Genomic DNA, 27,307 nt, shown 5'->3' on the forward strand with positions numbered 1-27,307 from the left:
ACAAGCAGACAAATGGAAACTGAGAAGCTTTTATTGAACGAAGCCTTATAATAATAGTCTGGAATAAACATAAACCTAAGAAAATAAATAAATCCTTTTATTTTATGTCTTGCAGTCTTTCTGCTCGCTCCATAATCTCAGCTTTTTTAAATACAAGGACAGAATGATTGTTTCAGCTTTCAGTCCTTGAAGTCACCTACTGAAGTTCATGGTAATTTGGCACGGAGTGCTTAGAGGGCGAATGGGAGGGATGAAGATGAGGATGAAGAATATGTTGTCTTTACATTTCCTTCTATATTTTAAAACTCCTAAATGCAGGTAAGCTTACTATTTCCTTTCGCAATAATTTAAAAATGCATAGGGTTCCATGCATGTCCTTTAATGTCCTCATGCTATCAATATGTCTCATTTCTGATAGACATTTCTTGCACTTCTCTCTGATTTTTGTGCGCATTTAAAAGTAAATATTATTCATATTATTGAGGGGAAGCAGTTCAAGCTGTGTCATTTTAAGGCTCTATTAAAACCTTCATCAACATGCCTCAGAAAATACATGCATGCAAATTGTTACCATGTAGTTGCTAAAAGCTTGCATTAAAAAAAAAATAATAATCTGCATTGATAGACCTGTCATACCTACAGAGTAAAGCAAACCTGTGCTTTGGTCAGGAGATACCTAGCTGCCAGTTTGCCCTCTTAACGCTATCAAGCAGGATGTGAGCTTCCTGAAAAACAAGGGACGGAGGGATGGAAATGAAGTGAGTGGATGGGGTGAGGTGGTTAAGACCGGCCCTGGAAGGCATCCAGGTTGAAGGCGGTGTCCAAGAACCGCTCCAGCTCCACGAGATGCGCCATCTTGTTCCCTGTGGCAGGGGCAGCTGCAGGCTCTCGGCCGGCATACCTGAGAAGAAAGAAATGTAAGTGGGTACCAATTACAGAAAAATGTTGCATGAGTGGATAGCATGAAAACTTATTCAGGTCACCACAAACTAAAAACAATTTCAATTAAATTTGAGATTTTAAGGCGAGACACTACAGGTGAATAGGGTAAAATTTTGAACTAGCAGATATCACCATGAAACTTTCCCAGTTGATTACCTACATTAAGATGAGAGAAAAATGTATTACAAGTTTTCTGTAATTTAATGTTTAAATATGCAAATCAGGCAATATCTAATCAAATATGCACTAATTTGCATATATATATAAAAAAACGATATCTGAGTATTGGATAAAGCCAGGTTAAAAATGATGTTTTCATTGTGTTCACATATTAGATGGGGAAAAAAATTACAGAGGGATTTATGGATATCTACTTTTGTTATCCTGTAAATCAGAAAATACTGTCAATAGCCTTAAAAAAAAAATTTTCGCCATGTTTTTGGGGAATAAAATGTTATTTAAATCAGGCTAGGAATAATATATTTACAAATCCCTCTGTAAATGTCTTCATAATATAACTAGGTACAAGTCTGGAAAGTTTGGTGTATATGAAAGTACAGGCTGACGGCAACGCAAACTTTTGTTGAATTTATGAGAAATCTACAGACGCAAACAGACAAAGTGTAATAAAATAAAGACCTAAATGTGTATTTCTGACTTTTTTTCAACACAAGTCTGAAAGAAGACATGTTATTGAAGACAAATATCCAAAAATCTCAAAATTGACCAGTAAAAAAAAACAACAATGTTTTTGCCTGCCGTGTCTCGCCTTAAAATTAATTAATTAATTCTTTATTTTTGCCTTAAGAAACTGAAGCCTATTTGTATGACCATTAAAATTTGTATTGCAATACAATACAGTACAATATAATACAGTAAATATAGCAAAACGTATAAATAAAATTATACTAAAACTATTTTTTTTTCCCAAAAAAATTGCATGCATTTAAAGAAGAGAAACTATTTACAATGTAAATAATATGATATATTTTTCCCATTACAATAAGAAACTGAAGAAAATACTTATGAAAAGAGTGTCAATGTTACTTGACGCATGGCTTCATTTTCTTTATACCAAATTTAAATTCTTTTGATTCTGGAGTAAAATATGAACAGGTTCTTGAGAGATTTTGTGAGATTTGCCCCTTCAAATGCATCAAAAAAACACTAGTTACCAAACAGGACGGGTGTTGTTGAAGGTTCTGCTGATGCGTGGCTTGACATAGTCATAGTAGCCTTGATTCTTATGCTCTTCCTGGCACCACAGCAGCTGAGCCTGTGAATACTTCTCCGCCTCTGCTTTCACCAGGTCAAACGGGAATGGAGAGAGCTGGAAACAAAACATTCAAAGTCAATCCAACACAGTGCAGGAATTAAGCGAAAATTATAAAGTGGTGTATAAATGTTTAGGAAAGAAAGCCTGACTAGCATGGGGAGATAAATAGAGAATACGACCCAATTAATAAACATGATAATGAAAGTGTGTGCAAGTACCTGCTCAATCCGGCTGATGGCTACTAAGTCCTCCAGGCCTCTGGTCTTTCGCTCTTTGGTGAGGTCGTAATAAACTTTCCCTGTGCAGAAGATGAGATGCTTCACTCCCGCTGAATTCTGTGACGCACTTCCCTCTTCTGGAATCAGACGTCTGAAGTGTGTGCCTGATCAAAACCAAACACAGCAGACCATTACTACAATGTCATTTTTATGACATTTAAAACATTCGCAAGATCTGAAGCACACACCTGGTAACATGTCGTCAAAACTTGACTTGGCCTCTGGGTGCCGTAGCAGCGATTTAGGCGTGAAGATAATGAGCTAGAGCAAACAGAAACAAAAACAAAAATTAAAAACAAGTTAGCTACACTTTTTGACTCTCCCACACTTTTCCATGGCCTGGATTTAGATGGATTTTAAAAAATATATATATATATTTTAATTCAGATGTGAGCCATTTTGACTGAATCACCAAAAAAAAAAGCTATTTAAAAGAATGATTTGCTCAGAAAGTGGGCATGACTTACATTAGCTGTCCAATTAAATAGTTTAGAGCAAAAATATTTCTATTGCAAATATGATTTACCATGAATAATCCATGACTAATTCCAGACCTGGTAAGCAATTTTAAAATTCCCAGATATTTCCAGGTTTTCCCATTATGTGGAAAACTTGTAGAGTTGATAAACAGAGTGAAATGTCTCTTACAGGCTTTCTGAAGGGTAGAAGGATCTGCCTCCGGAGAACATGGAAGTAGTTTGCAGGAGTTGAGCAGTTCACCACGATCCAGTTACAGTCAAAAAGCTGACGGACGGCAAAGTCCTCTGTGATTTTCTGTGGCAAAAAAAATAAGTATTAAGCATTTTGCTAGAAAGATTTTTTTTTAAATAACAGGTCTTGGTGGAAATTTCGATGTATTCTACCGGGAAAACGTCAGGATCGTCATTGCACATCTGCAGGAATCTCTCTGGGCGGGCGGAGGAGTGCTCTGGTCCCTGGAAACAACAGCAAGAAAGCAATGAGAAAGGGAAATGATGGAAAGATGAAAGTCCTGAGGTGGATTTAGGATGAAAAGACCTCACCATGCCCTCCATGCCATGAGGCAGTAGCAGCACAATGCCGTTCTGTCGGACCCACTTGGCCTGGCCAGGGCAGATGAACTGGTCGATGATGCACTGCGCTGTGTTATGAAAGTCTCCGAACTGAGCCTCCCAGAGCACTAGAGCGTTCGGGCTCGCCATGGCAAAGCCAAGCTCAAAGCCTGCACACAATGAGACAGACCTGAGGACATGCTTGTTCAGTGGGCATAAAATGGTACACACCACAGCTTATTCTGGGTTTGTTTGACCGACAGCAACCAACCACAGTTCATTTGATTTATACCCACCAAGAACCCCGTATTCTGACAGGGAGCTGTTGCACACAGTATAAGGAGCCTGGTTCTGGTCCATGTAGTTCATGGGGATGCAGGTCCGTTTGTCAACGTTCTGATCATGTAGCACATGGTGCCGATGACTGTGTGTCGATAAAAAAGGGAGACTGTGAAGTTGCTTTCAATTCAAGTTCAATCAAGCAGGAGATGCAGCTATTCTCACCTGAAGGTCCCTCTCTCCACATCCTGACCACTGAGACGCACATGAATGCCTTCCTTTAGCAGAGAGCCCAAGGCCATGTATTCTCCCAGAGCCCAGTCCACTGAGCGGTTCTGCACCATCGCAGCTCTGCCCTTCAGGATACGGGACAGACCTTACAGGAAGACAGAGACAAAATGACCTCAGGGTAATGATGCTAGCTTAACTTAAAAAATAAGTTTGAAGCCTGATTTGAGCTAAAGAAGCAACTTTATAATACAATTTTTGGCAGATTTTAGTGGTGATTTCTCATGTTTTTGGAAAACGTAGAGATTTAAGTCTTTCCCCATTGAAGTATATAGGAGCTGTAGTTGTATTACCAGAAACAGCCAGTTCCTGACGTGCTTTAAAAAGGACTTTAGGTACAGGCAATCTGCCTTTTTGTAACTGTGTGAATGTGTATGCAGAAAGGGGAGTGGAAAGGTACCTCCGTGGATGGTGAAATCGTCCACAGGCACAGAAGAAGCCACTTGACCGATGTGACTGAGCATTTCCTCAGTGAGACCAGTGGACGGACAGCTCATGCTCTTAGGTTGACCGTCCAGAGTGAAGAAACCTGTAGAGTTAAGTACAAATGTCAAGTCAAGCAGATTTCAGAGCAAATACAAGTATACACACATACACAAGTGTCTCGATACTGTTTAGGGACAGTGTACAGTAACACAAACACACACCAGGCCAAGGTGAGTCAAGCCAGTGCTTGATGTGCATGATCTTCTCATCTTTAGAGCGATTATATGCCTCTTCACAGATTTTGTCATACTTGGCAATTTCCTCCTACAAGGACAGAAAGGCAACATTAAGTTCATGTAAATATTCACTTTAAGTCATTTCAGTAAGAAAGCATCTGACAAATATAGTCAATATTTCCTATTAATGTCATTGCTACCAGTGAAACGTTTGGGGTAGGTAAGATTTTTTTAATGCTTTTGAAAGAAATCTCTTATGATAACAAAGCCTGAATTTATTTGATCAAAAATACAGTAAAAACTGTAATATTGTGAAATATTATTACAATTTAAAATAACTGTTCTTTATTTTAACATATTTTAAATGTAACTTATTCCTGATTCAAAATTATTAATGTTAAAAACAGTTGTGTTGCTTCATATTTTTGTATAAATGATTACACATTTTGTTTGAGGATTCTTTGATTAATCAATAAATAAATTAACATTTTGTAACATTATAAACATCTTTCCAGTCACTTTTGATCAATTTATAGTATTAATTTATTTTGAATAGTAGTGTATATATTCATATTAGCTGTAATATTTGTTTAATCTGACCTCATATTCCTGTCTGCTCACGGCTCCTTCAGCAATGAGCTTTTCAGCATATTTTTTCAGAACAGGTTTCTGTTTCTTTATCTGTTTGTACATTAACGGTTGAGTAAACATCGGCTCATCCATCTCGTTGTGGCCGTTTCGTCTGTAGCTCACCTAAAGAGAAAAGTTGAATAATAGCGTCAACACCTAAAGCACATTTGACACAAAGTTGGCAACATTCCCAGTTAAAAAAAAAAAAGATAAAGATAAAGAGAGTGATTTCCTACCAGATCAACAACCACATCTTTATGAAAGGTGGCTCTCCATTCTGCAGCCACGTTACACACATACATCACGGCCTCAGGGTCGTCGGCGTTCACATGGAAGATGGGAGCGTTGACCACTCTGGCCACGTCGGTGGGGTACGGCGAGGAGCGTGCCATCCGAGGGTCAGTGGTGAAACCAATCTATAGAGAGGGAAACAAAAGCTATTTAAATAAATGCAAACATTTACCTAAAAAAAGTCAAACTCTCTCAGTGATTTCAACCATTTTTAAATATTACACCATTTTGTAAACTTTAACCACACTTCTCATAAAAACCCAAGACATGTCAATCATCCTGAACATGCAACCTTTAAGGAAATGGGAAAATTTATACATGTTATTCCAAAAAAAAACAAAAAAAAAAACTTGTAGCACCTATAAAGCCATATTTTGTATAAATTATAGAATATATACACCACCGTTCAATAGTTTAAGGCCAGTAATATTTATTTTGAAAATAAATGAATACTTTTATTCAGCAAGGACACATAAAATTGATCAAAAGTGACAGTAAACACATTTATAAAGTCACAAAAGATATCTATTTCAAATAAATGCTGGTTTTGAAGAATCCTGAAAATTATGGTTTCCACAACAATATTAAGCAGCACAACTGTTTTTAACATTGATAATGATAAGAAATGTTTATTCGATCAGCAAATCAGCATATTAGAATGAATTTTGAAGGATCATGTGACACTCAAGATCTGAAAATTCAGCTTTGCATCACAGGAATAAATTGTATATGAAAATATATTACAATAGAAAACGGTGATATTAAATTGTATTACTATATCAAAATATTGCCGTTTTTACTGTATTTTTAATCAAATAAATGCAGTCTTGGTGAGCATAAAAGACTTCTATCACAAAATTTTTTTTTTACTGCCCCTCAACTTTTAAACGGTTGTATATGAGCAATTTCTGCTTGAAAAGGTAATTCTCTACTGGTGAGAGTGTGAGAGAAACAGACCTGGTTGTTTACGACCACATGAATAGTACCATGGGTGGTGTAGGACGGCAGGTCACTAAGGTGAAATGTCTCGTAGACGATGCCCTGACCTGCAAAGGCTGCGTCTCCATGCAACAAGATGGACATCACCTTCAGAGACAAAGACACATTCTTCTTTCTGACAACATGTCAATCACGTCTTGTTTTCTAATCACAAAAGATGATTTAAGAGAGTTCTAAAAACTGCTGACATAATACAACCTATCACACCGCAATGTGTTTGTCTTTGAGGACACTGTTTAATCTTTGTTTACAGGCCTCTTTCATTTAGTCCATGTCTGTAACTTTGAGGTCATCTATATACTAGCATACTCCTTGACAAATAAAATAAAATTTACAGTAATAATAGATTTGTTTTCACAATTGTGTCCAACAACATACAGCGGGGGAAATAAGTATTGAACACGTCATCATTTTTCTCAGTAAATATATTTCCAAAGGTGCTATTGACATGAAATTTTCACCAGATGTTGGTAACAACCCAAGTAAGCCATACATACAAGGAAACAAACAAACAAAGAAATTAAGTTATGTGTAATAATGTGAAATGACACAGGGAAAAAGTATTGAACACATGAAGAAAGGGAGGCACAAAACGGCATGGGAAGCCAAGACAACTGCTGAAAACTTACAGTAATTAAAAAGCAATCCAGCCCCCTGTCAGTGGAAATTAATAACAGCTGGTTCAGTCCCAAATGATGGCCTACAAAAAGGTCTCATTGCCAAGGTGTCACATAAGACACATCTCATGATGGGTAAAAGCGAAGAGCTGTCTCAAGACCTTTGCAACCTAATTGTTGCAAAACATAATGATGGCATTGGTTATAGGCGCCATTCTAAGCTTCTGAATGGTCCAGTGAGCACTTTTGGGGCCATAATACGGAAGTGGAAAGACAATAATTTCACCATAAATTTGCCTCAACCAGTGCTCCTCGCAAGATTTCTGATAGAGGAGTGAAAAGAATAATCAGAAGAGTTGTCCAAGAGCCAACACCAAGTTGTATGGTGTTTTTAGGGTAATGTGCACTGCCATTTCTCCTCCAAATATGGTGTGTATTATGGCATCCAAACAGTTCAATTTTGCTCTCATGTGACCACACTAAATTCTCCAGTATTTCCCTGGCTTTTCCAAATGTTGTGCAGCAAACTTTAAATGAGCTTCAACATGCTTTTTTTTCAGTAATGGAGTCTTGCGTGGTGAGCGTGCATACAGGCCATGGCGGTGGAGTGCATTACTTACTGTTTTCTTTGAGACAACAGTACCTGCTATCTGCAGGTCTTTTTGAAGCTCTCCACAAGTGATCCTTGGCTCTTGGACAACTCTTCTGATTATTCTTTTTCACTCCTCTGTCAGAAATCTTGCGAGGAGCACTGGTCGAGGCACATTTATGGTGAAATTATTGTCTTTCCACTTCCGTATTATGGCCCCAAAAGTGCTCACTGGACCATTCAGAAGCTTAGAATGGCGCCTATAACCAATGCCATCATTATGTTTTGCAACAATTAGGTTGCGAAGGTCTTGAGACAGCTCTTCGCTTTTACCCATCATGAGATGTGTCTTGTGTGACACCTTGGCAATGAGACCTTTTTGTAGGCCATCATTTGGGACTGAACCAGCTGTTATTAATTTCCACTGACAGGGGGCTGGATTACTTTTTAATTACTGCAAGTTTTCAGCAGTTGTCCTGGCTTTCCATGCCTTTTTGCGCCTCCCTTTCTTCATGTGTTTAATACTTTTTCCCTGTGTCATTTCACATTATTACACAACTTAATTTCTGAACTTATTTTTGTTTGTTTCTTTGCATGTATGGCTTACTTGGGTTGTTACCAACATCTGGTGAAAATTTCATGTCAATAGCACCTTTGGAAATATATTTACTGAGAAAAATGATGACGTGTTCAATACTTATTTCCCCCGCTGTATGTACAGATTCTTAGAACCACAGATTCTTAGAACCACAAGGGAAGTTCACACACCCTATTGCCGTCAGAGTCCCCGCAGTAGAACTGCTCTGCCTTGGTCTTGCCCTGCACTACAGGGTCCACTGCCTCCAGGTGTGAAGGGTTGGCCATCAGGGATAGTGTGATGTGGCGTTCAGTGACCCGGTTGATCCGTCTGTGGTACATTCCCAAATGATACTTCACATCACCTGAGCCCTGAAGGAAAGTCACAGACAGAAACCAAAACATGAACAGGACTGAAATGTCAAAAGTCAAGATTTTTTGTATGAGAGGAACATTGCATAGATTACAGAGTTTATTATATTCTTTAACTTTCTTCAGAAATGAGAGAGAGGATGTTTTCACAGAAAGATTGTGTGCAGAGCTACTTAACTACAATTATGATAATGATTCTGTAAAATATTACTGCACTAGTTGTTCCAGATTTGCCTCATTTGTCAAACATTACCACTTTAAAGTTGTCATGAAATGTTCTATTCTATACCTGTGAACAATTCATTTGTGTGAATGTAATATATATTTTTTAAACCTTTTTTTGTCCTCATAATTCTTAATCAAAATGTCATAAATCAATAATTTGGTGAAACGTTAGACTTCTCTCTCTCTGCTGATGCATGTCGGAGATCTTCAGTCATTTAATCTGCCCTTTATTACAATCGACTGCAAGCTCGCATTTAGCTGATCTGCCTCAATCAACAACCGATGATTTCCCTACATGTTTTTCTTTCGTTTCACTTGGACGCACGTCTCAATAAGGAAGAAAAAAAAAAATCTGTCGCTTGTTATCTTTCATCACGCCTTTGAAAAAGAAGTGAAACATTTAGGTATAAGGTTTCATAGCATAATAATAAATAGAAAGACATCGATTCTCCTCCACTGGACTAGACATGGTAAAAAGTAGCGGTGTAACGGTACATATATTCATACCGAATATTTCGGTTCGGGTCTTTCAATTCGGTACGCATGAGTACTGAACAAATGTAGCATTGTTTTAACCACTGCACGTGTGAAACTTCTGTGATATCGATATACTTTGATATTGTGAACGCATCTGGAAAAACTAAGGACACAAACTGAGCTGCTGCGGGAAAAGTACATAACCAAAGTTGTCCAAAACTTGAGACATGCTGGATTATTGAGAGCTTTAAACGAACTTATAAACATACCGTTTAAAGCGGCTTGCCCTCCTGTCGAATGTGTGTGCTGTTTAATACATTTGAGACCTGGTTCACTTTCATTATCGTATGGTTATAACCTTATCAGCAAATGTTGGAAAGCCCTGCCAGTATTTTGAACCATGACTTCAAAATCAAGGTACATAACTGTCATTTTTGTGGTAAAATAGGCCTTAGGCCTTACTAAACAAATATTTCAGAGTTTGCAGACTGATCTACTTTTTTTCTAAGCTGTTTACGGAGTTGAACTGTGAAAGTGAAACGTCTGCTGAAGGAAATGATGGTGGCTTGAGAGATGATCACCTCATCCGCAGCTTCCAGCTTTGAATCAAACTGGCAGAAGATCTGCTCCAGCTCCTTACGGATCACATTAGCAAGCACATTCAGACGACCTCTGATGGAGAGCAGACAATTCAGACATGTTTCAATGGCCCTGATGCTCTTCCCCATTTAAAATACATTGTTCAGTATTTTGGTCCTCTACCTGTGTGGCATGCCCATAATAACATTCTCCACGCCATTCTCACTGGATTTGTCGATGATAGTTTTGAGTGCAGGAATGAGAGACTCGGATCCCTCCAGGCCGAAGCGTTTCTCTGACGACCACTTCCTCTGCAGGAACTCCTCAAATCTGACGGAAGCACAGCATTACAAAAACATTCACAGAATGTTCACAAACATCCTCTGACATACTAAGAAAATATGTTATTGCAAATAACACAATCTCAAAGCAAGTGTCATCTGCAAACAAATGATGATGCAAGAGTTTTCTCAGACTGAACTTCCGTTTTCTTGCATTTTTTTCAATGACTTTTAACCAACTGGTGTGAATTGTAGTGGATGTATGAAGTCAGTTGTCCTTTTATGAAAGGTTTTGCTTAAAGTATACCTGTGCTTAAATTATTTGAATGGCAAACCATTCATTCAGGTCTCCAGAAAACTATGGCAAGGGGCAGACCTGGTTGAGCGGACCATACGGGCCAGTAGCGTCCTCTTCTCTTCCAGAGTAAACTGCATTACTCCTGGCTTCTCAAATTTCTGTCTGATCCACTGGCACTGCTCCAGGTCGTTGATAAACATGAACTCCACCCCGATGTGTTGACAGTAGGCCATCTGCATAGTGTAGCGACAAGTCACGTTTTTTGCATGTTAAATATTTGAATACCTTTTTATGTAATGCAATGATACTCATACATCATTCATATATTAAAATATCATTGCATTATATGTTTCTCAAGTGGGGAAATGCTTGGTCACGCACCTCTAAACGCCGGATGATTTCCCTGAGTGGAAGGGCACTTTCACTGCCCCCGATAAAGGTAGTGGTGGGAAGCCGGAAAACTTTATCCAGATCCGATTCTTCCAGTCCGTAGAAGCCTGACAGCAGACATGCAAACAAATGGATGGGGCAGGGGGTGGATAGGCAAGCGAAACAAAACACCACAGCGGATCCAACCGACACACGTAAACACAGAAGACAAAATGGTATTGCATTAGAGGAAGCAGGGATGTGGAACAATTTTTTTGATTTAAAAGTTGTATTAAAAACAAACAGTGTAAATAACAGCACATTCATGCACATAAGACACAGAACATGTGGGGAAAAAAAGGCTAAGCCAACAGTGTTAGCAGAGGGAAAAAGGAAAGATGGTGAAAAACAGATCTATTCCAGCCCAGTCCACTAGTACCAGGGCGTAACGCATGCATGAGATGCTACAAATGGCAACATGCATTTTGAACAAACACATTTTACCTAGAAATGTGTTAGAGTGTACAATTTAACTTCTTTTCTCATTGATTAATAAGCAATGCAAGCGTGTTTTTATTGGCAATCCATAGGCGCGTTTCCATTACAGATTTGCGCAAAACTTTTGCGATTTTTTTCTAAATGTCGACAAAAAACTATTTCGAAATGACGGTGTTTCCATTAACCGATGTTATGCGACTAAAACGTAATTTTTTCCTCTCGCGATCAGTAAAATCATTCCAAAAACCATGGCAACGGACGTTGGTAGGTTTATGTACTATATCCCGGCCACTACACTAGCCATTATTATTAATCGAAGGAGATGTATGTGTGTTTTCAAAGCATTAATGGTGAGGAACGACCCTTATTATACTTGTGAGCGGCACATATGAGTGTTTCTCCCTCATATCTGCTTCGAGGTCTTGATTGTGGCATTTATTTGAGGTTTAGAATCTACATTATTCCTGTAATTCTCTAGTCTTTTATGAATTTAATAAAGAACTCTGTCTCGTATTCTGTCCAAACACACCGCGTCATCTACGTCAGGTGACCTGTAAATGCGCAAAAACTGTTTCCATTGCAGTTTTGTGAAATATTTCTTTTTCGAATTGCGAAATTGGGCGTATTTTCAATTCGCAATTTCAATTTGCGCAATTTGAAGGGTAATGGAAACGCGGCTCATGAAGGTATAACTAAAGTCTCAAATTAACTAGAGTAAAAAAAAAAAACCTTTGCTGTGACCTTTAATCTCAAGGTGCCAAAACACTGTTCATTCACAACGTGTACCATGAGCTGTTCCTATTTATTTATCCACACAAAATATATAAAGAAATGTACCTTAAGGGCTGCAGACATGTAAATATAATAACATGTTTTTGGATAACCAGTAAAACTAGATTACGGAAAACCAAGCGTGACGACAAGTGAACCAACAAAGATAAAACCGAGAATAAAGTGATATTCTGGTCTCCAGATATGAGCATATGGCTCTGGATTTTGTTGCCTAAAGAAACTATAGGCCTAAGTTAGATCACATTGAAGGGTGTGGATTCTGGAATCCAATGCTTCTTCAATGTAATGAAGTGAGTTACTATGAGCTATTGAGTGAGCTATATTGTATGCTAATGAGTGATTATAATCAATATTTTTCCTTCTAAATATCAAATGAGTTCAATGACTTCTCTAGGCTTGTGAGATTTTACTCCGTTATAGAAGTTACTAGTGTGATTACTGAAATGTTCTTTTCATGTATTCTCTAATGTCTGTATTTGATATCTGAATGCAGTCACAGTGCTTGCTCATTTAGCCCGGCTTCCAGAAATGAAATATGGACGACTTTAACATGTCAATACATCCATCTGCTTTTCTAGGGTACCCTGACAACTATGGTCATTGAAGTCTATAGTTTAAGGGACCATTTCTCAGTTAAAGCCTTACTTTCCATTTAGACTGAAGTGTCATCTCCTTGAGAGAAAGAAAGTATTATCGATATATATATTTTTTTTTATAGTTAGAGCCTGGCCAAATCCAACCTTGGAAAAGCTGTGTGTCTGTGTGTGTGTTAGTCTTTTTGGTCATAGGTTAAGAAACCACTGGCATTATGGGAGATCAAATCCAACCTTGGAAAAGCTGTGTGTCTGTGTGTGTGTTAGTCTTTTTGGTTATAGGTTAAGAAACCACTGGCATTATGGGAGATTGACTGACGCAACGCAACGCAAATCTGCGACCTGGAAGGTCACGACAAGCCTAACTTCAGGGTCCGAGTGTCAGCTGCATAATGGAGATATGGAGATATGCTTCAGTCTATCTGTATATGTGTGGAAAATTACCATGTCTATCTATTTCTTAGCCAATGAGAATCATTCAACCTGAAGCAAGGACGTACCTTACACCTTGGTGAAGGGTATAACTGCTGTGATCTTTGTTACTGTAAGCGGAGCGGCCTACGAACTCCATGTGTGAGTCTTGAAGCTGACTTCTGCCTGATGAAACTGAAAATATCTTCAGTAAAACTTTTCTTTAATTTATTATAATTATGACTCGTCTTAATTCATAATTTCTGGTTCTGAGTTTTTGACTGTAAATCCCCTTACAACATTCAAACATCATTCATTTCCGTAGAACAAACTATGTAGAACTATTACCTTGGTAATAGCGATGTTTATATTAACGCAGGTACCACTATTACCATTACCAACAGGAAATCAACCAAAGATGAATTTGGGAGAGTTTAATAGCATGTCACGGCCTCGAGCAATGAGGCTTAAACTTGACATTCCAAGAGGATGAGGACATTATGTAAGAAACAGACCCTAGGCAAGATTAATGAGGGGGAAATCGCCACATATGCCAGCTGGGGCTCTTGCGAGGACCAGAACAGTGCAGTGCCACATAAATGTATTCCTGCTAAGAGTTGATGAATGTTTAAAGCTACATACCGAATAAAGGTATAAAAAGGGAAAGCTGTCCATGCAAAACAAAAAAGCATTGTCATGTGTTCAGTTACTGACAGCTTTATTGGACTTGGACCAAATTCGGATATGCAAAATCCACTAAATGCTAAAAAAGAAAGCAAGGCTATGCAACTCTAAATGTATTTAATCACTGGCTTTTGATCAGGGGAACTGGTGGGAGCTTCTAAAAAAAAAAAATGCTATTAACTCAAGTGCACTAGCTAGTCCTCACACCTCCAACAGTAAGGTGAGAAAATTAATGCCCCCGGTGTGGACGTGACCAATGTTACAAAGTGCTTTTTTCTTTCTTTTTTTCTCACTGTTGTACCACGCAATGACCTGAAATGAACCGAACCTGTGAGGTGTTCTGAGAAAAAGCACTGAGCGCAGCATTTCCACTGAATGAAATGCAAGAACAATGCAGTGCTGGAAAACTGAGGGCCCTGACACTGTCAGGGAGAAAACTCACTCACCCCACATAGTCAGGGCCGGCGCAAGTTCAACTGCCGCTCAAGGCAAAACAAGACCCCACACTCACTATTAGGTACAATCTTTAAAGGAACACGCCGACTTTTTGGGACTTTAGCTTAGAAAGTAAGCTAGTGCTCCGCATAAGTAGCAGTGCTTTGCCTTCTGAGAATATAGTTCCCAGTATGTATACGGTTAGAAGATGGCTGTGTATCATGTGACCTTGTTATTTGTACATGCTGTGACTATACAAATCACAACATGTAAATAGGAAAATGTTGGCGTTATTTTGTCACTTATTGGGAGCAGTATGCTAGCTGGAGCCGTTTACCTCCAGTCTTTGTGCTAAGCTAGGCTAGCGGCGGGTGCGTCAGACAGAGTTACGGAACGCACGGAGATGAGAAGGGTATGTATGGACTTAACTAACTCTGGGGGATACGGTGAATAAGCTAAAGTCCCAAAAAAGTCAGCGTGTTCCTTTAAGATGCGAACGAATGAAGATTTTGTTTATTTATAAAATTACACTAACATAAAAATGTGCAAGCATGTTTTTGGATTTTTTTTTTCATTCTGCAAACTGGAAAAAAAAAAGTAGGTAGCCTACAAGCTACACCTGCAAATTGACTACAAATTCTGTATTTAAATAGATAGTGTAGGTCCTACAGAATATAAACTAAATACACACGACTTAGCTTAAACAAACACATAGGCTACACACACAGCAAAAACATTATGTCTATGTGAACGAGGCGATTGCCTGAGTCATGAGATAAAGGAGGATCCGCTGCTGAATACAGCCGGAGGAATAATCGGAAAACACTGGTTTATTTTTATTTATCTTAGCCTATTTTTTTTGCTATAGCGCATATTTAATAAGATTAATCTCCACTCTGTCGACAGTATATTGGTGTCAAATCATTGGGCTCAAATCGGGGCTCGTTTAAAATGATCATCAAACCAGTGTTCATTTTGACTTCAATCCATTCCACAGCCGACATTCGGTTTGCTTCTAATTTATTAAATCCAGGCAATTGACCTTTCGCCGGCCCCTCCCCCAAAACGGCCATTGTCCAATCACACATCATAGCAACCGTTACTATGTGAGCAGGTCCGACAAACAATTAGCAAGATGGTGAAGCGTGCGCCCACGGCGTTTGTAAATCGGATACTTGATACCCCGAGAGATTGTCTGGAGGAGTTGTGTTCTTTCTATTCCCAAAGCCGAAAACACAACGTGAGCGATGCCTACAATGGATAAAACAGTGTGGACGGCCCCACTCCCAGTTAAATTTGTCGAACATTACGAAGCATAAATACGTCTGCTGGCTGTGGTATTGATGGCTACTTAAAGTTTTTTTTGTTTTGTTTTTCTGATCTGAAAAACTATCCTATCTGTTACTCAAAAAACATAATATTGTCTGAACCGCGAGTTTTATGATCCGTTGCCCCACTAATAAATATTATGGTCTCAACCGCGAGTTTTGTGATCTGTTGTCCCCCTAATAAATATTATGGTAAGTGCATTATGAAAGACAAGCAATGAAAGTTATTTAGATGCAAATTAAGGCTATGTCTGGTTAAACAGTTATTGTGTGATTTCGTTTATTGTGCGTTGTCAACTTGAAGCATGAATTTGAGAAAAAATCATTTTTGGAAGAAAATGCACCACATACTTTTGTCAATGATATAAGTTATAGCTAAAAGATTGTAAAAGCTTTCAGTTCACCCTGCCTAATTGTAGTTGAAAAGTCAAATTAAGCTTATTATATACTGTGACTGATCAGATAAACTACAGCATCGAGAATATAACTCCCATGTGTTTTGCAGCATTTAAAATTTTAGTCATAGTGTGTTATGCGAAAAAACACACATAAGAAATTATTGCTGACAGCACTTTTATTTTCAGATAGTTTTTTCTTTCACACAAAAACACAACAGTGAGTGTCTTTCAATGCTTTTAAACACTTGTTTTCTTGTTCTTTGTCATATCACAAATGATGTGTATGAACACCGGTAAGCATTACCCTCGATAGAGACGTAGATCGTGTCTCCTTCATTGCGTATTTTTATATTTTGAATATATCCCTCCACTGCATACTGTAACCCCTTTTGCCTCGATCTGGAGGATATCGCGGAGGTATTGCTCCAAAAATGGTCACTGACACGCACGGGTCTACCTCTTCCCGTCATGGCAATCTGTCGCGCTGGTCGTGTTTGACCATTTGTTTGTCGGACGTAGCAACAGTAACTAAGGGGGGCGGGGCTCGGCGAAAGGTCAATTGGGTGATAACACTGATTAAAATTAAGATATTTATTTTTTACAAAACTAAGTTCACTTTAAAAAGGAAGGCTTTGTATAAAACAGAACTAAATCATGACTGCCAGCATATTGCACATCTTATGATGTAGCCTATCTTACTTACTTTTTTTTATTTTATATTATAGACTAATATTTAGACAAATATAAATAGGCTGCGCTTTCTTTAACACTCTGGCCGACGAACGCGCCAGCGGGTTCTGGTGGATTTTTTCCTTATGACAGCAGAAACAACTTAAAATACTGTAATTTTGGCCATACACATAAGTGGAGAAAAGTCATTATGAACTATAAATGGTCTACTTTTATTTGTGTACACTCACAATAACAACAAAACATTGTGCTTTTGTAAAATAAAGAAAATAAACGGTGCGCTTTCAGCTCTATCTCTGTGAGAATATTTCTGAAACACGCCTCAAAAATGAACTAAACTCAGCGAATAGTTAGCATGAAGCAAAGCCTACGTCTAAAGAAACCTTGAAATGTCTACTTTTAAATAAATGTATTCAAATTTAAAACAAATATTGTCCAGCAATGTATTCTGTACGAAACTAAAGAGATGCACAGTTTCTCCTGGCTCAGGTAATTATCGTTAATGTGATCGTGTTGGATCAAACTCACGCTATGCATAAACGGTGATGTGCTGAGGCAATATATGCAAAATGGTAAGCTCTCCAAACAATTCATGCCCATCGACATCCCGTGCGTTTTTAAAGTTAGAACAGGCTAACTAATGGTGTGAAACAATTGTTGTTAGAAGTGCAATAATTCCAAAGAATGTCAAAAACAAAAACAAAATCTCTCTCTCTCGCCGCCCTGACATAAATTTTCATGACACAAGGAACCTGAAGACCAGGAATTACGACATTTGACAAGCTATTTATGAGCTTGTTTGAGGCATTCTGATGGTTCACATTTCTCAAATTGTTGTGGTGACTGTTTTGATGGAAAACCAAAATAGAGCAACTGCTATTCACAGCATCCAGAAAAGCAATCAACAGCTTAGCATTACCAGTGCAACAAAAGAGCCTCTGTGAGGGGATATGAAAAAGGCAAAGTGAGAAAGAGGAACTACAACTTGACACTAGATGAGACGAGTGCTACACTGACCAACACACCTCTGTGTGTCAAGAGTGAGACACGAGCAAACATTATTCACAATGGGCAAAGCCAGAGGCCTGGATATGCAGTGAGGTACAAACTGATAGGCTGATTCAAAACATAATTTGGAATCTATATCTATATATCTATATCTATATCTATATCTATATCTATATCTATATCTATATCTATATCTATATCTATACACACACTACCGTTCAAAAGTTTGGGGTCAGTAAGATTTTTAATGTTTTTAAAAGTAGTATATTCTGCTCACCAAGGCTGCATTTATTTGATTAAAAATACAAACAAAAACAGTAATATTGTGAAATATTATTCCAATTTAAAACAGCTGTTTTCTATGTGAATATATAGTTAAGTGTAATTTATTCATGTGATCAAAGCTGAATTTTCAGCATCATTACTCCAGTCTTCAGTGTCACATGATCCTTCAGAAATCATTCTAATATGATGATTTGATGCTCAAGAAACATTTATGATTATTATCAATGTTGAAAACAGTTATTTACATTTTTATTTCATGATGCTATGATGAATAGAAAGTTGAAAAGAACAGCATTTATCTGAAATCTAAAGCTTTTGTAACATTAAACACTGCCGTTCAAAAGTTTGGGGGTCAGTAAGAATTGTAATTTTATTTTTGGGGGAAATAAAAAAAAAATCAAAAGTTACAGTAAAGACATTTATAATGTTAGAATTTTTTTAATTCTATATTTATTTTTTGGTAAGGATGCATCAAAAGTGACAGTGAGTTAAGGCTTTTTTAAGGTTACAAAATATTATATTTCAAATAAATTCTGTTCTTTTGAACTTTCTATTCATCAAAGAATCCTGAAGAAAAAGGTATCACAGTTAAGCAGCACAACTGTTTTCAACATTGATAATAAGAAATGCTTCTTGAGCAGCAAATAAATAAGCATATTAGAATGATTTATGAAGCATCATGTGACACTGAAGAGTAATGATGTTGAAAATTCAGGAATAAATTGCATTTTAAAATGTATTAAAATAGAAAACAGTTACTTTGAATTGTAATAATATATCCATATTATTGTTTTACTGCATTTTTGCTCAAATAAATGCAGCATTGGTGAGCATAAAAGACTTATTTAACACCACAAAACTTTCGAACAGTAGTGTATATAAATATAAAGGTCCATTTAATAAATTCATAATTTCACCTAATATATGTGTGTGCTATATGCATATCTGGACTTATTAGAGAATTGCTCTATTGTAATCAACTGAGCATTGGCAGCTAGGTTTTGGAACAAGGCCATCGTGTCCAATATCACACAATTCCCAGGTAATGTTTATATTATGCTGAACCTGCACACAAACAACACTCACTGCTGAGTGTTTAAATTTTACCCATTGCAAATATTCAAACAGGTCTGGACCACATGCATGCTTCAGGTAAGGGTGTGGAGGATATACACAAGAGTGTTGGACAGCACATAAACAAGCCATGCCACATAAAAGATTCAATCTCTCTCCAACGCCCGATCAAAACCTCACCAAGTTTATCAGAGGATGTGATTATATCTGCAGGGACACACGAATCGAGATCTGCATCCATTATTCCGAGAGGATCCAGCTGTGCGACGTGGTGCCCCCGAATCTGCAGGGATTTCCAGGAAAAAGACATAGATATAGAAGAAGGAAAAGTGGAGAGGGAAGGACAGTAGCCCAAAGATTAGCATGGACAGTTGAGGAGGTGAGATTGGGACAGATAGAGAGTGAGAGACGACAGAAGAGCAGGGACAGAGGGACACAGAGCAACGTTAACACACTGAATGAGCACTCTTGCAATCACACTGAACACCACAGGCAGTTCTCACCAGACTGATGGAACCCGATAGATACCGGGGCATCGTCAAAATTTACACAACTGATGCCCAATGGGTCAAGTTTGGCTATATGATGACCTCTGACCTGTGAACAAGGCAACAGCACTTACAAGCTAACAGAGGAGTGCAATGACAGATTAATTGTCCTTCTTAAGGCATTTATATATTAATATTAAAAGGGACCTTGCTTTTTAATGAATACAATTAGCTAAATTGTGAGGGACGAGGATATATTCCATTCAATTCTGTGGAGCTTTACAGATTGTGTTTGAGGATCATCTACTTTATCCAAAGTTTTAGACCAGAAATATATTATTGAAACGTGGAAAGTTTGGACGTGTATTCAGGCAGTGTTGACATTCACTACCAGCCAAAGGGAACACTGGCTTGTTCTTTAACCCTTTACAAAGTTTAGAATAACAGTTGAGTCATCAAACAGTCAAATAACACAAATGTAGACTATCATTCAAGAGTTTGGGCATGGTAAGATTTATGCTCACAAAGACTGCCTTTATTTGATCAAAAATACAGTAAAAACTAATATTTGGAAATATTATTACAATAAAATTATTTTTTCTATTTTAACATTTTAAAATGTAATTTATTCCTGTGATGGCAAAGTCTTCAGTGTCACACGATCCTTCATAAATCACCCTAATATGCTGATTCGGTGGTCAAGAAACATTTTATCATCATATGTTGGAAACAACTGTGCTGCTTAATATTTTTGTGGAAACCGTGATCCATCTTTTAAGAATATAACGTTTTGAAGTGGGTGGATTCTGGAATCCAATGCTTCTTCAATGTATATCTAACGAGTGACTATAATCAATATTTTTCCTTCTAAATATCAAATAAGTTGAATGACTTCTTTAGGCTTGTGAGATTTTACTCTGTTATAGAAGTTACCACCAGTGTGATTACTGAAATGTTCTTTTCATGTACATACATTTTACATTTACATTTAGTCATTTAGCAGACGCTTTTATCCAAAGCGACTTACAAATTAGGACTAAATTAAGCGAGTCATCATGAAGAGGCAAAAAACAACAACAACGCAAGAAGTGCTCAAAATACGAAGTTCAGGCATTATTCAGAGTAGCATAAGCACGATAAGTGAGGTTTTAAAGGGAAAGGTTTTTTTTTTTTTTTTATGAAGTTAAGTGCTCACGGAAGAGATGGGTTTTCAGCTGTTTTTTGAATGTTGTCAGGGATTCTGCATTCCGGATGAGGGTGGGGAGAGTGTTCCACCAGCATGGAACTGTGAATGAGAATGTTCTGGAAAGTGATTTTGTGGCTTTCTGTGATGGAACCACGAGACGTCGCTCGTTGATCGATCGTAGGTGTCTGGTAGGGATGTAGGCTCGTAGGAGTGAGTGAAAGTAGGAGGGAGCTGAGCCTTGTATTCTCTAATGTCTGTATTTGATATCTGAATGCAGTCACAGTGCTTGCTCATTTAGCCCAGCTTCCAGAAATTAAATATGGAAAGATGTTTTGTTTGAGAAAGTGCGTTAAAACATACATCTGTTCTTCTAGCTCACCATGACGACTATAGGTCTCAAGGGTCATTGCAACCAATAGTTTAAGTGACCATTTCTTAGCTATAGCTCTACTTTACTGCGTTATACTAAAGTGTCCTTTCCTTGAGAACTGTGTTATATTAAAGTGTCATCTCCTTGAGAGAAAGAACGGATTATCCTGATGTTTTGAGAATAATCTCCTGTTTATAGTTAGAGCCTGGCCAAATCCAACCTTGAGGAAGCTATGTGTCAGTGTGTGTGTGTGTTAGGTTAAGGAACCACTGGCATTATTGGAGATTGACTGACTGACCCAGCAACGCAAATCTGCGACCTGGAAGGTCACGACGAGCCTAACTTCAGGGTCCGAGTGTCAGCTGCCTAATCAATAGAGATATGCTTCAGTCTATCTGTATATGTGTGGAAAATTACTATGTTTATCTATTTCTAAGCCAATCAGAAACTGTAACCTGAAGCAAGGACGTACCTTAGACCTTGGTGTATGGTATAACTGCTGTGATCTTTGTTACTATAAGCGGAGCGGCCTACGAACTCCATGTGTGAGTCTTGAAGCTGACTTCTGCTTGATGAAACTGCAAACTATCTTCAGTAAAACTTTTCTTTAATTTATTATAATTCTGACTCTTGTCTTAATGAATAATTTCTGGTTCTGGGTCTTTGACTGTAAATCCCCATACAGTTTAAAAGAACATTTATTTGCCTTTATTTGATTGAAATCTTTTGTAACATTATACAATGTCTTTACTGTCACTTTTGATCAATTTAATGCGTCCTTGCTTAACTGAACTTACTGTACCCAAACCTTTGAACGGCAGTGTGAATACATAAATTATAAGTATAACATATACTATGTTGAGGGGAAAACATGTAGCAGTTAAAGGGTCATTTCCTCCAAACTTTATACCTGGTAGGCACGGATGAGGGACTGCACGGCAAGGTGGTCTTCCACCAGTTTTTCCACATTGGGCTGAGCTCCAACCAGCGCCTGGGCCTGAGAGAGTCCTGAGAGAATCAACCCCACTGGAGGTGGACTTTGGTAGGCAGTGCCAGGGGGAGCGCCTGCGTTAGCGTTACGGAAGAAGATGTCCCATGACTGTTGAGAAATGAGCACAGTGTGCACAGGAAGAGATTAAGAAAAAGAACAATATGTCAACAAGAGAGAACCAATGAAACATTAATAACTGATTATGTTGTACGCTTTGTCCTGTGAGCTTTTTGCTTTTCTATGCATTTTTGTTTTGTTTAGTAAAATAAAACCTGTAGTTGAATTTTGCCTTTATTTGCCAAATAATTCTGTCAGATAAATACCTTTAAATACCGTTCAGTGCTTTGTTCTTCCCACATTAAATATTTTTCTCATATTTTGATGGTTTAATTGAACGTTTAGGGTCATTAAAAAAAAAAAAAACTATCCCCTCCGGACATCACTTTTAGCCACTGCTGTAAATCCACTGACGCACATCAGTAATACTGGTTTATTAAAATTGTAAGACTTGAGAAATTAGAAATTGCCGGACCTTTCTGGAAATTAACATTTGAACTCTCTCTCGTGAAACTAGCACCATCATTCGAGACGCAAGTCTCACCTAAGCAATCCTAATCTACATCTTTTTCCCTTGACCCCCCCATTCCCTCTTTCTATCATGCTGAGATCATCTGAAATTCACCCAAAAATATGGTTTAATGTGAATAATTATCATATATTAGTATTACCCATGTTTGGTATCATTTGAAATGTCTCAGTGCGACTGGTACAAATGTCTCATTCCCAAAAAAGTAAAACAAAAGGTAATAAGGTTTTTAAGAGTTTAGAGATAACTGGCACACAAAGAAAGGTGGGTCTTCCAGGCAAATGGCCTCCTGCTCTCGAAAGGTGTAGCCTAAACTCCGAATGCAAATTGTCATTGTTAGCAAATGTTTCCATGTTAAAAGAAGTTTCTGTCTATATAATGAAATGCAACAAGAGACACTGCGATTCTGTAACTCAGATCAACCCATAATGTTGAAGGATCATGTATCAAGCATCATGTATTTTTCTAAATGTCGGGTTTAGCCTACATCTTTTACTCTTTATCTCTGAGCATACTGATGTGATTGTATTGATTCTCTTTGAACTGATTATGAAATTGGCATGACACATTTACCTGACATAATAAATTGTAAACATTTGATTTTATTCTAACGGACTCTGACATTATTTTCAGTAAAGAGTTAAAAAGAACAGTCAAACATGCGCTCACATTTAATGATGCACAGATATCATTAAATTCTTTTCATTTAATGGAGTCAGATGAAATAACGAGAAAATACATACGGAAAAATGTATTTCATTTAATCAAATTACTTTGCCACGTGGAAAGACAGTAACGCGCAGAAAACCTTCACCCGCTTACCGGGCCGATTGAGTCGGGCTTACAAAATAAAATTTTAAACAAGTAAATGCTGCTGACTAGCAGTATTGGTGTCTTGCATAATCACACAGGAACATAATCTGACTCATCAAGCTGGTTCATCCTCCAAAGTCTCCAGTACAGACGGGAACTGCAGTCACACATCTGAGTAAAATGTGGGAAGGGGTCAAATTTCAGTAAACTGCTTTTCAGAGGAGCAAACCTTCACTGGATAAGCTGGATGTTTAATTGCATAACCAAAGACTTTAGATGCAATCATTTGAAAAGCTTTAGGTTCATGTAGGGACAGAAAACAAGAGCGGTTTGAACCCTAGACCACATCTGACCTGGTTCTGCACATGAGGGCTTACTTACTGACACATCAGGTCACTGTGACATCACAAAGGACATCATACTAACCTGATAATTGTCTCATAGGCTTTCCTGCTTTGAGGAGATAAAGAGCTCAGTGTGTTAAATTGAGAGAAGCGGTGGTGTATCGTCCCGTAGTAGGGCACACGAGGGAAGTCTGTACTGTAGTGTACTGCACTTTCTTTATAGATTTTATGTTACTTCAATCAACAATAAACAACTTTTGCAGAAGTCTGCATTTTGCTTTCTTCATATCTGCCTGCCTATTTGAATCACTTTACTTTTACTGTCCCTCAGTACTCAAAAAAGCTAATTTTTATAAATATCATGAACAACAACCACTGTCTATGCGTCTAAAGGTATGCTGAAGTGTGTCGTTCAAAGACTGAAAAGATACAGACCTAAATGAAAGCAGGTTTAACCACTGCACAGACTTAGCATGTTTCAGTATGATACATTCATATAACATTTAGTTCCACTTTGAGACCATCCTGGAAACCAGATAAGGGCATGTGACATGGAAAAGAAAAGTCTTACGTAACAGCCCTGCATAGCTAAGCTTACTGTCTGAATGGGGAACCAAAGTCACATTATGAAACGTGGATGTCCTTGGAGATCAAAGAAGTTCCTCTTCGGTTTACCTTCAAACTAGAGAAATAAATCTGTCCAGTTCATAAATGAATCATTCAGGCTGGCTTGTGAACTGAATCATTTCTAAAGATCAGACTCAAATATTAACATTTCATTCCCAAATTAAACCACTGCTACATTAACTCTCATGAACCTGTCAAGGAGATTTAAGCCGGATGTCAAGATTTTGCAGAAAATTTTAACTTGTGCAAAAGTCATATGGGCTACTACTTTTATGATGCTTTTTGCATTTAATGCTCAATGTTTGTACACCTCAAATTAAAGAAATATAGGTTTGTATTACAAAACACTGAAACAACGACCCACTTCACCTTTAAACTGACTTAAAGGAAAGGAAAGTAATGAATTAATCATTCACGATAAAAACACGAATGCGTATTATGAAAGTAAACAGGGTGAATTTTTTATTTCATGTTGATTTTAAAGTCACCATGAAATAAAAATGGACAAATATTTGTTATGGAATATTGCAGTATTTATAATGAATGATTTATCTGTGCACATTTTGTTTTAAAATTAACGTGCCCTCGTAATCTTTAATCAAAATAACTTCCCCTCCATCTTGCAGCGACATCACTTCTCTTCTTTGATGGCGCGTTTACTGGCGTGAGGGCGGGACAACCTGTCACTCACAAGAGATCCACCAATAGGAAGCGACAACGATCCAATGAACTCCCATTGGACAAAATCAAGTCCTCCCTTACATTTTTTTCTGTTTGAGAAGCTGGATATACATCAGAATAAGGGAAGAAATAACTATCGCAACTTGGTTTCATGTCGACTTTATGCATCATAACTGTGGTATTGTGCATTGATCCATCCACAAATGACTGGACCAAAAGCAGCCAGAATTTCTTCACAAAATCCTCTCCGCTGAAAGCCGATGTCTTACCTTGTGCACACTCTTGGGGTTCTCCAGCCACGCGTAGTACATCTCCTCCACATAGTTGGAGCTTGTCCCGTTAAGAAAAGGCTCAGCGGCAACAGGGGCCGTGTAGCACCTAAAGGGCTGAAACGTCCTTAGGGCCCCGGGTGCCACTGCTGTCCTGTGCTGTGAGAAACTTTGAGAGGCTGTGAGCGGCCGTAGCCGTGCAGCGCAAGTCCTTAAGCGATGCATCGCAGTCTTTAAAACAGCTCCACCGCCTCTCCAAACCGACCAGGAGAACGAAAGCTCCCCACAACACTGAATCCAACAGATCCTAGATGTGTTCCTTTAATAAAGGTGGTTGTCCTCCTACTTGTCCACTCAAGGCCTGTTCGAAATCCTGCCCGTCCCAGGAAGCTGAAGAAAACACCAAATGAAGCATGTCAGTAAAAAAAAAATGGAAAAGATGCCATTTTGGCATCAGTAAATGTTAAGAAATTAACAGCATGCTTTTGTGCCCTTTTGCTCACCATCCATATGTGAGCTGTGCTTTAATTAATGAAAAAGACTGATTATATACATGCATATGCATTTTTAAACCCTGAAACAGTCTAAATGACATCCACATCTCGAAACAATTTGCATTTCTGCAATAAGGAAGTTCAAACCCTGCATAAACAAGACACTTGAACTCAGGTTGCACGAGGGAGGCTTTAGGTGTACAGTAAATCACTTAATGGAAACAGAAACTATAAATACCGCTTTGAGTTTAAGGTGCCAAGACATTCCTTGTCAAGTAACAGTGGGAAGTAAAATTAGCTAGAGGCAATCATTACAAAAATGGTTCTCATAATAATCATGAATGGCAGATGTTAACTTTTGATGACTGAGGGCTCTTCTTACCCTATAAACCGAACAAACAGGGCATGAAATGACGATAGATAGAGCGCAAGAGTCACTATTAAGTTATAAAAGAGTTTAATCTGTTGGCAGCAGAAAATGTCACAGAGTAACGGCGCACACCGGCTAGCTTCAGCTAACGTTAACTCGAGCTAATAACAAAACTCTCCATAAAACCTTCAAACGTCCTTTTAAACTGCCCCACGCATCAGTGGAAGACAATAAACCAGCGCGTTATACAGCTTTAATAACAAAATACACCACTAAATGTGTCAAATAAAAGAGCTTTCTCTTCAGTACCGGTGAGGTTGCTGACTGATGCAGAAGTGACTCGCTAACGCCTTACTGACAGGAACATTAAAACGTGAAAAGGCGATGCGAAAACATAGATAAAAGCGATTTAAATACTTACTCTGAGAGAAGGGTCTTTTTTAAAGTGTAGTTTAATTTCATAAAATACACAAATAAACAGAACGAGTGAGATATCAGGAGCAGGATGTGTCTCGTGGCGGCTCTTGTTCAGATAAATGAGTCGCTCGTTTCTAGGCAGCGCGAGCACTGCTCTGCGTCACGAGCGCGCATGACGTCAGCCGCACGACGCGCAAAGAGTCGCGGGTACTTTTTTTTTTCCCCCTGGACATCCTTATAACGTTACATGATGCAATTATTTATTTGATTAGCCTATGTACCACATACACAACAAGAAGCGGGGTTTTAGCAAGACAAATAACAAAAGCCTACATAAAAAACGTTATATAGTAAGTATACACAAACCTTTTGGTATATAAAAAAAGAAAAAGAAAGAAAAAAGCTGCAACGTAATG

The 27,307-nt window shown here is 38.1% G+C and overlaps 1 protein-coding gene across 3 annotated transcripts; it reads right to left on the reverse strand.

Annotated features, from left to right (window-relative positions):
- Positions 1–15: 15 nt before the first annotated feature.
- On the reverse strand, positions 16–27,102 carry ogdhb (oxoglutarate dehydrogenase b). Of its 3 annotated transcripts, none has more exons than XM_084400157.1 (23): positions 26,896–27,102; positions 25,611–26,000; positions 22,210–22,398; positions 19,436–19,538; positions 11,072–11,187; positions 10,769–10,923; positions 10,295–10,441; positions 10,114–10,204; positions 8,651–8,830; positions 6,635–6,763; positions 5,623–5,802; positions 5,357–5,509; positions 4,742–4,844; positions 4,495–4,623; positions 4,032–4,182; positions 3,824–3,951; positions 3,519–3,697; positions 3,360–3,431; positions 3,145–3,270; positions 2,685–2,757; positions 2,437–2,600; positions 2,118–2,272; positions 16–901 (listed from the first exon to the last, which is right to left on the reverse strand). In XM_084400157.1, the coding sequence occupies exons 2-23, from the start codon at positions 25,833–25,835 to the stop codon at positions 781–783; spliced, it is 3,069 nt and encodes a 1,022-aa protein (XP_084256283.1). In that variant the 5' UTR covers positions 25,836–26,000; positions 26,896–27,102; the 3' UTR covers positions 16–780. The 3 variants fall into 3 exon arrangements, with proteins under 3 accessions (XP_084256283.1, XP_084256284.1, XP_084256285.1); XM_084400158.1 differs by lacking the exon at positions 19,436–19,538 and adding an exon at positions 19,759–19,852 and having other exon boundaries at positions 26,896–27,042; XM_084400159.1 differs by lacking the exons at positions 19,436–19,538; positions 25,611–26,000; positions 26,896–27,102 and having other exon boundaries at positions 22,210–22,355.
- Positions 27,103–27,307: the final 205 nt, after the last annotated feature.

The sequence above is a fragment of the Rutilus rutilus genome (genome assembly GCF_951802725.1).
Source record: "Rutilus rutilus genome assembly, chromosome: 25".
Taxonomy (NCBI): domain Eukaryota; kingdom Metazoa; phylum Chordata; class Actinopteri; order Cypriniformes; family Leuciscidae; genus Rutilus; species Rutilus rutilus.